This window comes from Typopeltis vanoorti, chromosome 17 (genome assembly GCF_054136105.1).
Source record: "Typopeltis vanoorti isolate ZY-2024b chromosome 17, IOZ_Tvanoo_1.0, whole genome shotgun sequence".
Classification (NCBI taxonomy): Eukaryota; Metazoa; Arthropoda; class Arachnida; order Uropygi; family Thelyphonidae; genus Typopeltis; species Typopeltis vanoorti.
The window spans coordinates 17,003,340-17,021,016 of record NC_143565.1 but is presented as its reverse complement, the minus strand read 5'-3'; the positions used below and the strand labels follow the sequence as shown (position 1 = coordinate 17,021,016).

Sequence of the window (17,677 nt, the reverse complement as noted above, 5' to 3'; positions counted from 1 at the left end):
AGAAGCTATACATAAGTTATATACAATAAATATGGTTAAATGTTCCTCCAGTATCTTACACAAGCAACTGCTCTTTCTGTGCAGGATATAAGATTCTATTTTGTGCAAGGTGATTGAAGAAGGTGTTCCATGGACTGGGTTGTCCCACACTCACAGTTTTCAGGTCCAGTGAGGTAGCCCCATTTGGCGAGGTTTCGTTTGCAGTGTCCTATTGTTCGAAGTCTGTTGAATCTTTTCCAAGTATTCCAGTCCAAGTGGGTACCACATCGAAGATGTTCGGCTGTTGGAATATCACTATTATTCTCAGGGTATAGTGGAAGCCATTGTTGAAGTCTTGTCTCCGGAGGGTTTTTAGGTGGTTCGATTGTTACTAGGAAGCTATGTTGGGATCTTAGTCTTTGGGGCATTGTGGTCTGGTCGAATAGTGGGTGGGTGGCGTTCATCATTCATTTGTCTGCTTCTTTCGTCAGCTGAGAATGCGATCGAGAGTCACACCGAGGTAGATTGGGTCTAGGAATACTCTAAATCAAAGCTTTCCCAAGAAATCTGTACCTTCCTTATTGTTAAGGTGGAAAAGGCCAGTCTGGGTTTTGAAGGGGTTTGGTTTTAGTTGATTGCTGCTATAATTATGTAGTTAGACTATTTAAGGCAAGTCATAGAGTAGTTTCAATGGTCTTGAATTTTTTTTGATTGAGTAGTCATGGCAGGATCTGGACCACACCGGGCAGGCATATTCAACAGAAGAATAGCAAAGGGCCAGGGCAGATTAATTATTAATTATTTTCATTAATTATTTAAAGTGTCGCCTAAATGATTTATAAGAAATAAATTTATTAATTTCTCAGAAAAATTTTAAAATCTTAAAAAACATGTATGAATGTTGTGTGCATCTAGTAAAAAATGACAAAGATTTATTACTATCTTTTTGAGTTTGTATAAATAAAATTAAAAATTATTATTATATTTTGCATATGCAGTAGAAATGTTGAGTGCATTTTTTACAAACATAATTAATAATAATAATTAACACAGTAATGTTAGCAAAACGTAATTAATATTAGTTAAATCCATATTTTTCGGATCGCTTATTTAGCTGATATGAAAATTTTCAAAATACCATTTAGATACATAATTCTTAGTAATTCCGATACTAAGAACAGATCCTAAGTGTTTGCTCATTATATATATACAGTATTTAATGAGCAATTATTCAGTACAATAAAATATTGTCACACGTGACTAATTTAGTATTACGAGCCATTATTAGTAATTAGTACCAGATGTTGAGTAGTGCAACAAATTATAACAACATATCAATCGTTCATAATAAATGGATAAGCCTTCCTTATGAAGTCCGTTTCACACACACACACACAATGCGAAGAATGTACCTGTAATATTGATTGATGAATTGCTGATTATGTAGAATGATTTTTTTTTATAATGGATGATACGTGTGTAGCGAATTAGAACTTATCAAATTCCAATATATTGCATGCTATGTTACAGGAATATTATCATGGACTCAACGAAAGGTCGTCGATTCTCCACAGATGCTACGTGCTTTTTATTTTAAAACAAAACATCTGCTTACTTGCTCGAATCGGTGCCACAGAGCACAATCTTTGAAATTCTAAAATTAATTTTTAATAGATTTTAATCATAAAGTATGATTCTACAGAGCCTGTGTAGCTCAGTGGATGTGGCGTTTGCACACACGGCGCTTGGCTGCACAAAGGAAGACTTTCGAGTCTAGTCGGCGACTAGAGGAAATTTTTCTAAGCCTTTTTTTCGACCGGTTCCCGAGTTAGTCGATCTCTGACACGGGCAAGCGGGTTTTTCGTCCTGTAAACTCAAGAAAATCGACCATAGAACCCACGTTATTTCAGACATTAAATATATTGTGTTAGGGTTAGGGACCACGAGATGGCGGCACATTTGAGCCGTCTCTCTTCACTGTGTACCGCTTAATTAGTGATAGCCTTGGACCATTTATCTCTGATTGGTACCAATGGGGATTGAACTGCCCACTCAGTCTCCAAAAGTTAGATAGGGCTTAAAATGGCCTCGCCTACTCCCGGTATACGGGAATAAAAAGGCGTTAGCTGATTTTTTTTTTTTTTTTTTTTTTCTACAGTCCTGTTTTGAAGCTTTTTTTTTTCTGCTTTTTCCCGAATTGTTCAATCATCATAACAAATGGGTAGAATTTTTTTTCTGTGATAAACTTTATTATTTTTAGCGTTTATTATAATATTTTTAATATATTATAAATTGTTTTCACATTAAATTATAGTCTAGTCGAGGGATGATTTCTCTTGAATCTGAATGATGGTTTTATTATATTCATTAGTTGACAAAGTGATTTTTATTTTATTTTAATTATTTCAATAACAGCAGAGCAGACTAATTATAATAATTAAAATATTATATTATTAATATAATGTAATTTTTTATTTTAATATATTTCAAATGTGAATATTAAGTTTTTAATTTTTGTAATGATAAATTGTGCTTCTGTATTACTTGCTATTACTGTTTGCAGAAGTCCTCCTTCCATCCTTTCAATGTGATGGAAGAATTTCAGCAATCTTCTAACAATAACATTAAAGATCTAATAATTGTTGAGCACTTGAAGCCTGAAAATTCTACCAAATTCTACTTTATTATGAAAGGAAAAAATTGATGCAGATTAGAAAGAACTGGAAGAATGGATCCTCTCTTATTGCAAATTTCTATATAAGGTCATTTAGAAAATAAACCGCTCAACATATCTACACTTAAATCTTTAGTCACACAAATCACATGCTTGCCATTTTGTCCCATGCATTATCATCACCATACATACCCTTGGAGGGGGGGGTAGGGGATAATTAAGATAGCACTACATTAAAAAGTTACACCAAGAAATTTTGATCAACAATTTTCCTTAAAATTAATCTGTTATCTGTCAAGATTCGAATGTTATCAGATCTTATATTTATCTCTTTTAAGGCACTTTTTATTGTATCAATCAACCTACTTCTAAGTCTTCCTCTGAGGTCTTTTCCCTGGCAATGAACACTTATTTTACTAATCTTTACTCTCACATTCTATTTAAATGGCTATACCAAATGAGTTTTGCTATGCTAACCGATTCATGGATGGTAATAATAAAGTTCCGCCATTGTTTTTGTCTGTTCACTATATTAATCTTTTTCAGAATTCTCATATTAGAAGTCACAAGTCAGAGAGATAGTTTCTGGCACGAGCAAGAGCAATGAAACACATTCCCTAATCTTGAAACATTGCTCTAATTTCCATTGATTTAGGACACATCCACTGAATCTGTAAATTTCATGATGAGAAATCTTGATTTTGTGAAGGAAAACTCCTATTTCATCCAACGTGAAACCGGCCAACCCACATTTGGAGGAAAATATCTCATAAATGGCTTTAACTGAACTTAAACCTGATCTCAAATCTCTTCCAAGAACAGGAAACACCTTTTTTTTTTTTAACCAATGGTAAAGGATGCAAAATCCAAACTAATTCTTTTGTCTATTACAATTTGCAATTCGTCATGATGTATATGTTATTTGTGCTCCGAAGATGATGCTGGCTTTGTACTCTATAAAAATAAGAGAGAGATTCCTGTGCATGTGGGTCTGCATATAACAGAATGAATAATTTAATTCTAAAGTGAATGTAAAGATTATTAAATGAATGGTAATTGTGGCACAGAATATTTCGTGTAAAATGCAATTTTTTTTCAGTACCAAATACAAATATTATTAACAAACTAGATGAGTTTGAAACTAAGTAACTAACATTAGAGACTCTGCAGGAAAATCTGAAAATATTTCTTTGATACAGATGTTAAACTTCCTTTATGTAAGAGTTTTATGAAAAAACAAAAGAAAAAAAAGTTTAGTAAAATTGACAACAAATATTGCAGTGGAAACAAGACCGTAACAAAGATACACCACCTTTCTTCATGATATTTTATCATTCTATTTTTCATTTTCTCTTACACACATGCATTGGCAGCATCCAAAAATCTTCAAAAGGTTTATTTTAATTTCGAGAGGGGAAAACAAAAGTTGAGATAAATATTGTGTTTGCATTTGGATATTTAATAAATGTTACCAAATAATTAGCTAACAAGTAGCAAGAGTTATTATTGAATATTTATATCCAAAGCTTAGCAGTTGATAAAACTGCAATTTACTATCAATTGTACAGGATGCAAAAATCATCTTTATGTACTTCACCAGATATCCTGTTCTTTTTTTTTTTTTTTTTTGTTATATTTCATGAACTTGTTGAATCAAACTTGTTAAAATTATTCCTGACTTACTTCAGTTATTCAAATAATTTTTTTTTTTTTGTTAAAATAATCATGGAAGATTGTTTAATTTTAAACGGATTTTTAATAATGAAACGCATGAACAGCAGGGGTTTTTTCTCCCGGAAACTCGGGTTTTTCATCCCGTATACAGACAAATCAGCCCTTCAGAACACACGCGATTTACAGACAAAAAATACTAGTTGTGGTGGCCGGTAGATGGCGTTGTTGGAGATGATTCGTAGTAGAGGTTCGGTGTAGTGGTTGAGACAGCTGTAGGTGTCCTCCCGCGATGAGTCTTCGGACTCCTTAGAAGTATCAGGAATAATAATAATAATAATAATAATAATAATAATAATAATAATGAACATTGTATCATCCTTCTGCGTCAATGACGATATATATTGATAATAAAGTATATTTTTAAATACTACTACTTCAAAAGGTCTTTATGTATACTACTGCATAAATCATAATAATCTTCCTGCCTAGTAGTACGAAACTCAAAAGAGTTTAAATTCGGGTAGCAATGGCACCTAAAAAGCATTTATGGAGAACTCATACAAGCATAATGAAGTGCAAATTGTTATTTTGTCCTGTTGTTCTTTCGGACTGATACAAGGTGTTGGTTTTTATAGCTCAAAGTTGTCAAAGTCAATACAATCAAAAGGTGTTAGCTCTATGATCGTATGGGCTTAATGAAGCCTTGTTAAACAAGTAACGATATTAATTAATGAACAATCAACGAACTATTTAAATCTGAATTATTTTTATTTTTTAATTCTTTCGTTTTACAAGTTTTGGAAGGTTAAATACGACACAACAATACGAGGGAGAGACACTTGCTCAATAACATCTACTACTCGGCTTCTTAATTCCTTTCTTAATTTGAGACAGCATAACTGTTGCAAAGTTTGAACCTCTTTACACTTCTGAACAATGTATTTCCTTAATTCTCCATTTCTGATTTCGTTAAGGATAGATTTTTGGCGAATCCACGTTTCATTATGCGCCTTCAAGCCGGCAATAAACAGCAAATCCACTAATCTTTTATTGTTTTTCTTTGCAACGTAAAACAGGGGGGTCATGCCTCTAAAGTCACATACGTTTGGGTTGCTTCCACACCGAAGGAACGAATGAACCAACGACATCAAGGAATGCTTGGCAGCAAACAATAGCGGAGGATCAGTGAGCGGAGGGTGAATGTTCACATCACAGTCATGATGTAGGAGTATTCGAATGACTTCATGGAGATTGGGATGAAAATATACTTCCCGATTCGCCCTAAATGGCACAGTAATTAGACAAGCCATTAAGGGATTCCATCCGTGGTTATTTCTTACGTTCACCTGAAACAAATAGATGGAATTAAATAGTATGTTAATAGGAAACGAGTATATTCTGAATTATATGAAATATTGTCAAAACATCTTAATACTACTCTTGATGAGGGAAGCAGACATACACAGATTTCTAGGAGCGATTGCTACCTAAATACCTGATCTATCCGCGTGATGTCTTGTTATTACACTATTCAAAAGTATTAAGAACAAATCACTAGAATACGTTCAGGAATTTGAGCAATTCTATAAAATAATTTTTCAGTGCACGAAGTCCCGAAACGTGAAAAATAGTGTCAGTTAACGAACCAAGGGTCAATGCAACCCAAACACAAGCAAACAAACCTCTTACCAGCGTCAAGAAATCCTAACTTTATAAAGTTATCTCAAGAATATAAGGAACGTTTTCTCATAGATGACATTTCTCAAACACCACACTTATGCGAACGTCTTCAACACTTTTAAAGTAAAGTAATGGCATCATACTTTCACCAGAATTCAGTATGCAAATACGCCATCCAAATAATAAATAAATAAATAAAAATATAAATAAAGGAATTTCCCATGATTTCGGATAGTTTTCTTAACTCCGGTTGAAGAATGTTGACTTTATTGATCATATCATATCATAGTCCTAACTAAAGTATCTTCAGCATACTAATGACCAACAGTTATTTACCATCTTCTCAAGATCTAGTGAAGAGATTTACGAAATTTCCTAATAACCAAGCTCGTGTATTCCACAAAACAAGACCAACCCCTCGGACTATAAGTAAAATTAGCATCATAGTGTCCCATCTCACAGCAGTGAAACTGATCTAGGTGATGCATGAGTTAAATCCAAACAAAGGCCAAGGAATTGATGAGATCAAACCGAAAAATTTTAAACATGACATTGCTAGTCTCGTTACTATAAAATAAGTAAAGCCTTTGAAAGAGATTTAATCAGGTCAATATAGAAACAAGGGAAAGCAAATTGATGAATTCTGTCAGCATATACAAATCGATTGCTAAAACATCAGTGATCAACAACGTTATGGAGCTAGTCATTCTTAATTATGTGATGTAGAGAGCTTGAGGGATGGTTGGAATATGCTGACAGTATGAGCTAAACATAACGGATGTCGATTTAATGTGGAAATGTATAAAGTGTTCAATTTTTGGGATACAAAGATTACAAGCTGTGTGCCACATTGAAGGAACTGTATTCCAGGGAACTGATAACACCAGGGATTGGGGGGGGGGGTAGCAGTACATAGAATGTTAAAAAGGGGGGGGGGAATAGACGATAACGACAGAGCACAAATTGTAAACTGTCTGATATTATCATTAATATTCATCTGAAATGATACATGGAACTTACTTGTGCTCCTTTGCTCAGTAAAAGAGCTGCCAACTCAATGGAAGGACAGATAGAACTTACAACATAAAAAAGAGGAGTATTGCCACAACGGTCCGCTAGGTTGACATCAGCTCCGTGTTGAATTAAGCAGTTCGCTGCCTCAGAACTGTGCCACAAACAAGCTATGATTAGAGGTGTGTGTCCATCGATATCCTGAGCGTTGATGTCACTTCCAGCTGCCATTAACATCTCAATTATTCCTAAAAAAACAAAACGATTAATTAAAGTAAATGGTTTACATCTCGATGTGCTTGAGTGTAGGTTAATAATGGCTAAAGCTGGTAATATTCACTTACTGGTACTTGAACCTTTAGCAGCGAAATGGAGAAGTGTGTCCAAGTTTGGGGTTTGAATGTTCACAGGATGTCCCTGCAACAGCAGTTGTCTCAAACGTTCACTATCAGGCTCAATTACAACAAGATAAATGGAAGCCATCTCCTTCTCGTTTCGACTGAGTAGGATTTCATACCTTTCAAGGTGTGAATAATGACCTGAAGAGGAAACAGGTATAAAAGAAATTTATTAGTATGAAATGGATATAACAGTCAACCATTAACTCCCGCATAACCTTTTCCCTATTAAACCTAAATTACGTTACAATAGCTTTAGCATCTTATTGTCATGTACGAGGGCGTACTGCAAAGTTGTGAAAAATCACCATAAAGGAATTGATGTGGAACATTTATAAGAACTTTTTAGTACCCTCTCGTATGGGAAAATACGTTATTTACAAAGTCTAATTCGAAGGTATCGGAAATAAGGTTTTGTGAACTGTCTGCAAGCAAGCAGCCATTGAACTACATTTGGATCAGTGTCGGCTCGTGGATTGAAATCGTGGGGGCGCTGCAACTTTTGAAATGTATATGCACACTGGAAGTACAGTGTATACGTGTTTGGATAAAATATCGAAATTATGGTAAACATTAAAAAAAATTAAACACGAAAAAATATTGTTTACTATCGATAAAATTATACAGTTTAGTATCATTCAAAATTACTTAAAAATTCTGAGGTCATAATTGTCAATAACCCCAATAATGTTCTAAAATAAAAACTATAACAAATGTTATGTTTTTAATTGTAATGTCCAAATATTTAAAGAAACGGAGTAAACACGATAAGCACTACGAACACCCTATTACTGGTGTAAACTGCATATAAACAACAGTGGAACTGCGCGAAGGACAGTGCCGCATTACGCTAATAGCGCGTATCTCACTATGATATGCATATGCTTTGCGCGAGTAGCAATATAACACTATGGTAAACACAGTGCTGCTAGTGTCCTTCGCCCTCCTAAGTGCTACAAGATGGATTTTTATTATTTTTTATACAAAATAAGAGAATTGTATAGGATTGTTGATGATAAAATTAAATATTACAAGCAAATATAAATAAATCAATAAATATATTTATATATCGAGAAAAACTGGGGGCGCTGCAGTTCTGCAGTGCCTATGCACGAACCACCTCTGGTTAGCATAATGTTTCTTCTGATTAGATTTCTTCCGCTCTGCTTTGAATTTAATGTAATTAAATTTAACGTAATAATACCTTAAAGACTTAGTTTCACATTAAACAGAATTAGTACAAATTAACATACAAATGATCATTCCTTTAGTTATAACAGATTACGTTACACTGAAAAATTAACTTACTCGAATGAACATTCCTGTTGATTGAACAGTTGCACAGGGCGGGTCTGATGTTCTCGTCAGTTTTAAATACTTTAAAATAATTATTAGCCATCCTCCAAAACAATTCGGCACGAGCCAAATTCCTTCCAGGTTCTTGCTGTATTTGATCTGTGATATGATTCCATCGCAATGAACGTGTGATAAGTTTTCTGTCTCTGTGACTCAACGGTAAATCCTACAAAAATAGCATAGAAATTTATATTAAAATTCGATATTGAAATATCACAAACGATCAATGTTTGATATATTTTATATAACCGATCAAAATGTCGAACAACAATGAATTACAGGATTATATTTACCACACATGTCTATGAATGAATTAAAAAAATTTATTTTTACGTATATGCTTGAAACTCCGTTATCAATCCACTTCAATTCCCTGCGGATAATTCGCTGAGAAATGCGTTGGCAACAGCCTTCCTTTAATGCTTCGGTCAATTCCTCCAAGGGAGAGCACACGACATGACAACTAATCTGACTGTAGCATCAGAGAACACTAATCCATAGTTAGCTTAGGTGTACATCATAGATCTCCCTACAAACTAAAAGTGATTGCTGATATACCAGGATATGCCTTGTATGCTCACATAATAGCACCCAACCATAATACCATACACGTATTCAACATCTATATACCACAGCAGGATGCTCTGGCATCACAAATCCCAGATTTCGTTCAAAACCATCTTTCTGGTATAGACCAAGAACATATCATAATAGCTGGAGACTTTAATTGCACTCTTGACCAAGAAAAAGACAGACTTCAGTGTGCTGAACATCGTAGCCAATTAATAAACAAACTTCAAACACTGGTAAACGATAATGAACTCATCGACGTCTTTCGGCATCAACATCCTGATAAGAAATCCTACACATGGAAGTCAGCAATCACAGCGACAAATAGGCCACTCTACCAAGCACGACTGGACAGATACTACATTTTCAAACACACCTTGCCTCTAGTTAGGAACATCTCACACATCCCTTCCTACATTTCAGATCATTGCTTCGTCAAGCTGCACCTTTCATTATCTTTGGAAGCATCCAAATCAGGAAGTGCCTATTGGATCTTCAACAATACTCTCCTGAAAGATCCAGCTTATATAACAAACACTCAGGCTTTAATAACCAACCTCACTCACTCGAAAGTGGATACAGAACCAATGAAAACATGGTGGCCCCACTTAAAATCACGAATAAAATCCTTTACGCAGATCTACAGTCACCAGAAAAATCAACAGAGGAACATTAGAATCCGACAACTTGAAGAACAGCTCAAGTATCTGACAAAAGAAAGTCCTGAATATCATTCTGTTTTCCAAGCTATGCAAAGACAGGCAGAATTATCGGCAAAAGGTGCCCTACTTAGATCGCGGAATACACAAATAAATCTTTCAGATGCCCCCACAAAATATTTTTTCTCTTTGGAAAAAAAATGCCAAGCAGCAAACTCCATCTCTGCTATCAGACTTCGAGATGACAGCATCACAGAAGATCCAAGTAAAATCACCTCTGAAATCCTACAATACAAGAATGCATACAGCACTGGGGGAACATCCCATCATGCCATTCACGAAATACTGAAAGAAAAAAAAAATCTCTGCAACAGATCGGAACCACTTAGAAAACAAAATCACGCTAGATGAACTGAAAACCGCATGCACATCTTTGCCAAAGAACAAATCTCCTGGAATTGATGGTCTCACGTCAGAGTTTTTCCAAGTCTTCTGGAATCAACTCGGACCACTTCTCAAAACACTGCAAGAAGCCTACATCAATCGCCTCCCACAATCCGTCACGACCTCAGTAGCACGATTGATACCAAAGAAGGGAGACCACACGGATATCCGAAACTGGCGTCCAATCTCCATAATTAATACCGATTGCAAAATCATTTCCAAAGTTATAGCATACCGAATAAAGCCAACACTGCCTGAAGTTATCGGCCAACATCAAACGTACTCTGTTTGATGTTGGCCGATAACTTCAGGAATATCAATACATGATAACCTCCATTTAATAAGAGATCTCATCCACATCGTAAACAGCCAACATGAAAACCAAGCACTCGTCAGCCTTGATCAGGAGAAGGCTTTAGACAGGGTAGAGCACGAGTACCTTTATGAAGTTCTAAAGGCATTTGGCTATGGTCCTCTCATCATTGAAACAGTGCAATTGCGTTACAGAGATGCACACTTCTGTTTAAAAATCAACAACAGGTTCACTCGCACTTTATCATGCTCTCGAGGGATCAAGCAAGGATGTCCCCTCTCCGGACAGTTATACACACCGGCCATAGAACCCTTCTTAAAAAGAGTACACGACACCATCATCTCCAAACGACCCAGCATAATAGAGCCACATCAAAAATTACCCTATCAGCATATGCCGATGACATCACTGTAATAGTCCGAAATGAAGAGGAAATGACAGTAACCGAGGAAGCACACAGACTATATGCGCAAGCCTCATGGACCAAATTAAATTCTGCAAAAACCACGGGCTTGTGGTCAAGCAGATGAAAGTCTAGAAATGATTCTCCGATCGAATGTACCTGGTCAAGCAAAGGACAAAGATACTTAGGTATGCACCTTGGCAACACCAAATTATATAACACACTGAACTGGACACAGCTACACAACCGGTTCAAACAGGTGCTAAGTAAATGTAACAGCGTTCGTTCCATGTCTTCACTTAGAGGAAGAGTACTAATAGTTAACCAGATGGCTGCGAGTGTCTTATGGCAAACCCTCAAAGTACTCACACCTCCTGAAGAATTTCTCTACCACATTCAAAAGGAAATCAAACGTTTCCTCTGGAACAAAACTCACTGGACAACATACCCTCAACTCTGCAAGTCACTCAGTAAGGGAGGTCAAGGCCTGATTTCTCTTGAAAACAAGATTAGATCATTCAGGATAATCCTCCTCCTCCTAAAGACACTTCAATGCAATCACACTTATGTAACCATCTTCGATTACATCACGAAATCATCCACCAGAGGACTTACACTTTCCACAATCCTCCGAATTGCCAGTCCTGCACCATCTCCTCCTAAACTACCTCATTTTTACAACGATACTCTACAGCGGTGGAAAAACACAGGACTTCATCATACACTTTCAGGATCAACAGAGTCAGCTGTACTTACAAAACCACTATTTTCGAACAGAAACATAACAAGTCTCACAATTGGCCAGCCCTTTCTTTTCCCTACATGGAACTGGGCAGGAATAAGAGTCATAGGGGACCTCCTAACCCAGACCCTAAAGTGGAAAACATCCACAAGCCTACCAGTGAAGAACCCAGAAACTGAAAAGCAATATCAACAGCTGCAAGCCTCCATTATAAAAGTCTATCCAGATATCGCTACATCTCAGAAATCCGTATTCCTTCTAGAAACTGCTCAGGGCCGATATTTCATCTTGTACAATCTGAAGCTTCACTTCCGATTCTTCCCTCCAACTCATGTCAGTGTCTCCAATTTCGCCCTTCTTATATTCATCCTTAACCCTCTCATCTACAAGGCTGCATATGCCACTCACTTTTCAGTGGGATCTGCCATATAAATCGAAGTGTGCCAAACCAGATTCCGACATACAGTGGAGACTATGGCATAACATCTTGCCAACTCCTTCAAAAGCTCTACAATAAGTAGAAATTTGTAAATGTAAATAAGTAGAAATTTCTGGTTCCAAGGTACGTTTCAGGTACCTTGGAACACACCTATCTGACCTGTCCCGCAAACAAAGTGATAATCACACATGCCCTGAATACTGCCTCTAGCACCTGTAACTATGCACACAGTCAAGAAGACTACTGGAATTTAGTCCACACAGAAGAAAACAAATACAGAACATTCAATTTCCTCTTCATCTGCGCTAAGGCCGTCATCTACAGCTTCTACCTAAAACAGAAGAAATAACCGTTAAAAATACCAAGCAATTTTAAAACTGGTTTTACTCCATTTCCCAAGTAAGCAAACAGACAAGTTTGCGCCTACAAGTGATGCAAGTCTAGCTGATCCTACAGGTAGTGCAAGACCAAGGCAACACGTGGTAAAGGTGGCATAAGCTCTGATCACTAATCTTAATATTTACCCTTAATGCCAAAACACATCTCCAAGAAGGGGATGTATGATGTTTTGTATTAAAGGCAAGGGTAAATATTAAGATTAGTGATCAGAGCTTATGCCACCTTTACCACGAGTTGCCTTGGTCTTGCACTACCTGTAAGATCAGTTAGACTTGCATCACTTGCAGGCGCAAACTTGTCTGTTTGCTTACTTGGGAAATGAAGTAAAACCAGGTTTAAAATTGCTTGGTATTTTTAACATTTATTATACCCAAGGTAAAATACTTTCTACAGAAGAAATAACCAGCACCCCTCCATCACTGAAACTGCACAAACCCTCATGTATATCCTCCGTCAGAAACTAAAAAGCAGGCATTCACTGGAACTTGAGTACTTCAAAGAAACAAGAACTGTCGCGAAATTCATAGAGGAGTGGAATCCAACCGGTACCCTCTTCTGGATTGACGACGACAATGCGCTTCATCTGAAAGATAACTCAGACTGAAACTGAACTGTAAATTTTGAATTCATTTATTGCATTCTCTATTGTATACCAGAAAGGAAAATGTTTCTTTCTCTGTATATATATATACTTATATACTTATAATTAGTAAATAGTCCTTGTTACCTATCGTCTAATGTATGTTTTAACAAGTTAAATTTAAAAAAAAAAAATCCTTAACCTCTCTAGCTAGACATGCAGAGTTTTCTGTTAAGAAGGGATACATGTGTATCCCTTCTTAACACCAATTACAAAGTAGGTGATTACAGCAGTCTGCTATCAACCGTGTATACGAAATTGGAAAAGATGAGCCATTGGTGGTCTTTGGTGTTTAAACAAAGCAGAATGAGAATATATACCTATATACAGAAGGATAAATCAGGTTGGAGTTAGCTAGATTACGTTAACTATTCGCTGAAAACGTGGCGGAAGCTCAGAACCTTGAGGCGAACACACACCCTTGGAATAAGATGGTATATGGGCTCGTGCGATGCCAGAATGCGCAAGGGAATTATCGGCTACTCTCACCAATCTGTTTATTTTAACTTCCCTGCTAAAAAAAGATTCAGCAAAGAAGAAAGAGGACAAAATAGTCCCACAGCATAAAGGAGACTCCAATACAGAAGCAGCAAATTATAGGCCAATAAGCATCTCAGGAGTGATGGTTAAGCTATTGGAGAAATTGGTAAAAGAGAAAATTCAAGACTGGATGGAGAGGAATGTGATTATAAAGTACAACGTGGTTTTGTGACAGATATGCCTTGCCTTCGTAATTTGCTTATTATTATTATTATTATTATTATTATATATTTTTTATATAATAAAGTGATAATGGCGTTGGATAAGGAAAATGGCTACTGAGTGATATGGTGGGCTTGATTTCGCAAAGTTAATTGACAAGAGTCTACATAGAAGTCTATTGCATAATTTGGAGCAATAAGGGCTAATATGAATATAATGATTTGGATTAGAGAGTGGCTGGTGGACAGATATCGAAGAGCAGTGTGGGGAGGGGTTGGTGCAGGATAAGGCAGGTGACCAGTGACGTACTACAGGGTTCAGTACATGATTCGTTGTTGTTTAACTTGTACTTTATTGATATAGAAAATGATTTTACTTGAAATACTCAGTTGTTTGCTTATGATGCTGAACTGGGAATAGCAATGGTAACTGACGGTGATGCACAGATCCTGCTGAAAGACTTAAATTGAATAGTAATATGAGTTAAGGATAATGGCTGCAGTTTAATTTGTCCAAGTGTAAGGTGATTGGAAAGAAGAGATCAGGACTATATTGATGGAAGTGAACTGCAGGAAACAGATGAGATAGGGAACCAGCAAATGTTTGGCTCTTTGGAAAATGCTTGAAGGTGTCCTATGATTATAATATTAAACTACAATTTTTTGTGTTTTTTTCTGTCTATATCAGGCTTTGTTTTTGTCGCATATTTGAGTATAGAGACCACAAGACGCTCTTGTGGTCTCTATACTCAATAACATGAAGTTAGGTTATTCACACTGTATGGAAGGTTATTTAATGGGTCTGGTACATATAATTGACGGGTTGATTTCCCATATGCATTATTATAATTACTTGTAATGCATGTCATATGGTGAAGTATTATTTGATATGGAATTATTACTGTTGTTCGGTGTTTTCTGATAAAGTAGTGTCTTAGCATAATAGCGTACTGTCTAAGATTTTTATAGTCAAAGTCGGTTTGGTATATGTTGATGAATAGAAAATATTGGAACCATTTTGGTTCTCAACAGGTGTTGTTGCCGTCAGCGTGTTTTGTATGAGTTCAGTTTTTCATTAAGTACTGCTGTGTAGAACCATAGTAAGATACACACATTCACGGTACTGACTTACCTAGGGATATATGGATGATTTTCCTAGTTTAGATAATGTCTTGTAAGTAGTGCGTTTTTCAGAATATGAGCATTTTTGTGTATATAGTTAACATGCGTGTTCCGTCGCATTTTGTAGTGAAAGTGTTTAAGGTGTGTTACTTTCTGCATCGTTGGGCAAAAGGATAGGTTTTTGTTTTCTTTGGGTTGTGTGAAGTATAACATTTCAGGGATATGTGTGAGAGATCTGTAGTCATCTGAGGGTTTCTAAATGTTATGAGTTGCGATTTGTTGTTATTTATTATGGCAGAATTACTCACGAACCGATAAGTGATTGTGTTAAGGTCTGTTTGTTGCGTACTAGGAGATGTGACTGTCATTAATTAACTATGGGTTGGATAGATCGTTTATAAAAATACTAGAAAAATTAATCTGATTTCTGTTGGTAGGTGTGATGTATGTATGTAATGTTGTTTAGTTTTCTTCGTATGTCTATCTTTTTTTTTTTTTTTTTTTTTTTTTTTGAGAGAGAGAATCGTGTGCGTTTTGATGTCTAAAGCTTTAGAGAAGTCAAGGTCAAGTGCCAACACAACATGGTTTTTTGTCCACAGAAGGGTTGATTTTATCAGAGATCATCCAATAAGATAATGGCTCCTTTATTTTGCGAAATCCGTAAGTAACAACTGACGATACGGCGGATGGTGCAATTTGATATCCCTTGGTCGTATTGATTTTTGACATAAACGTGTCCAAGTCTTTTTGTGTTATCTGGGGGGGGGGGGGAACCAATGAGTCTTATGTCGTGTATGGATAGTGTTGGTAATGTGGCTTTTATGATTGGGTATAGTCGGCTGTATATTCGTAATTTGCTCATTGAAAGTATTATTACATCCTAGTTTGTTAGTCAAGTTTCTGTTAATACTATGTTGTGTATTTAAGCTGTGTTCGCTGAGATATAAGCTATGTGATCGATGTTCGTTCTCTGCAGGAGTTAGAGGCCACTAACGGTTAACTTTTAGGGATTTCGCTTTGCATATACGAGTAGTGTCAGCTCTTTAAAACAAAGTGCAAGTAGCCGTTTCAGCAAACATATTGCACGTAATCCACATTAATAGGCATTAATAACAGCTGGCGCACATGACTTCTATATTGAGTGAAATATTTATTATTATACAAACACCTCCTGCAGACAAGACTCGTTAAAAACAAACACAAAACCGGCATTATACTTTGATACTGATAGTCGCTGTAATATTATAGGGAAACAATCCTAACAGAAAGAGCCGTAGTTGAAAGAAAATCCGCAAGTCATACCTGAAGTTAGTTGTTTCTTAGTCCTTACGTGCTTGTTAAACCTCTGCCAGGAAGGAAGGGAACGTCAGGTCGAAGGTCGCGTGAGCGGTCCTTTCGAAGGTCAAATTCCAAGCGTTGTATGGACAAAAGAAAAGGGGCGTTGCACCATAAACTTCGAAGAATGTTTATAAAATCACGAATTTTCAGTTAAATTTTCAAGTATTTTTAAAAAAGTTGAGCGTGGCTTACCATAAATTGATATCCGAAGATAATACGGTAATCAAATTCAATAAAATTGCTGATTATCCTTGTTAAATTTGCTAGTTGACATAGAGCACAACATTCACACGTCTGTTCACAGCGTAGTGAAGCGACACCAGTAAAAATAATAATAATGAACAATTACGTTAGCAATAAGTAATTAATAAACATCTTTCGGAGCCATTATTTGGTTTATATGAAAAATTTCAACTTGCAAATAAGATACGTAATGCTTACCAATTACGATGCTAATAACAGTTCATAAGATTACAAATGTTTGCTCATTATTTATATAATGAGCAATTTATTCAATGTAGTGAAATATTATTTTAGTACTATGAAGCATTATTAGTACCAGATGTTGAATAGTGTATTGAAAATTATGTAAATTTAATAATATTATTTTTACCCGACACTTCACACCAGGTGTCAACACAAAATTACAAAAAATACAGAAAATTTATTTTGTTTTATAAACTGATAGTAATCGTGTATATTATACTTTTATAACAGCTGGGAGATAAATTACATCGAAATACAAACCATCATCAACAAGTGGGTTTAATATTTATCTGGAAGAAATACGCAGCATGGAATTCATACTTGTTCTGCAATAAATTGCAAAGGGCTTTAGCCAAAGAAAAATTAGTCCTTTGGAATTATTTTGAAATAATGTAAATGCGACTGCTCTACTGATGGCCATGCAGTTATAAATAAATAAATAGAAGAAATTATTGCCAAACTTTCGACAGTTAAGTTACAATAACGCCATTCATTTTGTTCTGATAAAAGTGGTTTATATCAATAAATCGATTGATTTTATTATTATTATTATTATTATTATTATTATTAGAGACCTCCAGGGAGTCAGAGACTCATCGAGGGAGGCCACATACAACATACACCAACTATCATACTTATTCTTGAATTC

At 35.8% G+C, this 17,677-nt stretch overlaps 1 protein-coding gene across 1 annotated transcript; it reads right to left on the bottom strand.

Annotated features, from left to right (window-relative positions):
- Window positions 1-5,115: 5,115 nt before the first annotated feature.
- On the bottom strand, window positions 5,116-16,831 carry LOC150097191 (uncharacterized). The gene is made up of 5 exons (XM_090407606.1): window positions 16,735-16,831; window positions 8,725-8,938; window positions 7,363-7,557; window positions 7,028-7,266; window positions 5,116-5,673 (listed from the first exon to the last, which is right to left on the bottom strand). The coding sequence occupies exons 1-5, from the start codon at window positions 16,735-16,737 to the stop codon at window positions 5,116-5,118; spliced, it is 1,209 nt and encodes a 402-aa protein (XP_090263732.1). The 5' UTR covers window positions 16,738-16,831.
- Window positions 16,832-17,677: the final 846 nt, after the last annotated feature.

Bases quoted from the DNA above. Each gene is read 5' to 3' on its own strand.
- LOC150097191 (XM_090407606.1), bottom strand. The intron at 7,558-8,724 runs GTAAGTTAATTT...TTTCCTCTTCAG, and splicing joins CAACAGGAATGTTCATTCGA to GTCATTATTCACACCTTGAA. The intron at 7,267-7,362 runs GTAAGTGAATAT...TTGTTTTTTTAG, and splicing joins TGCTAAAGGTTCAAGTACCA to GAATAATTGAGATGTTAATG.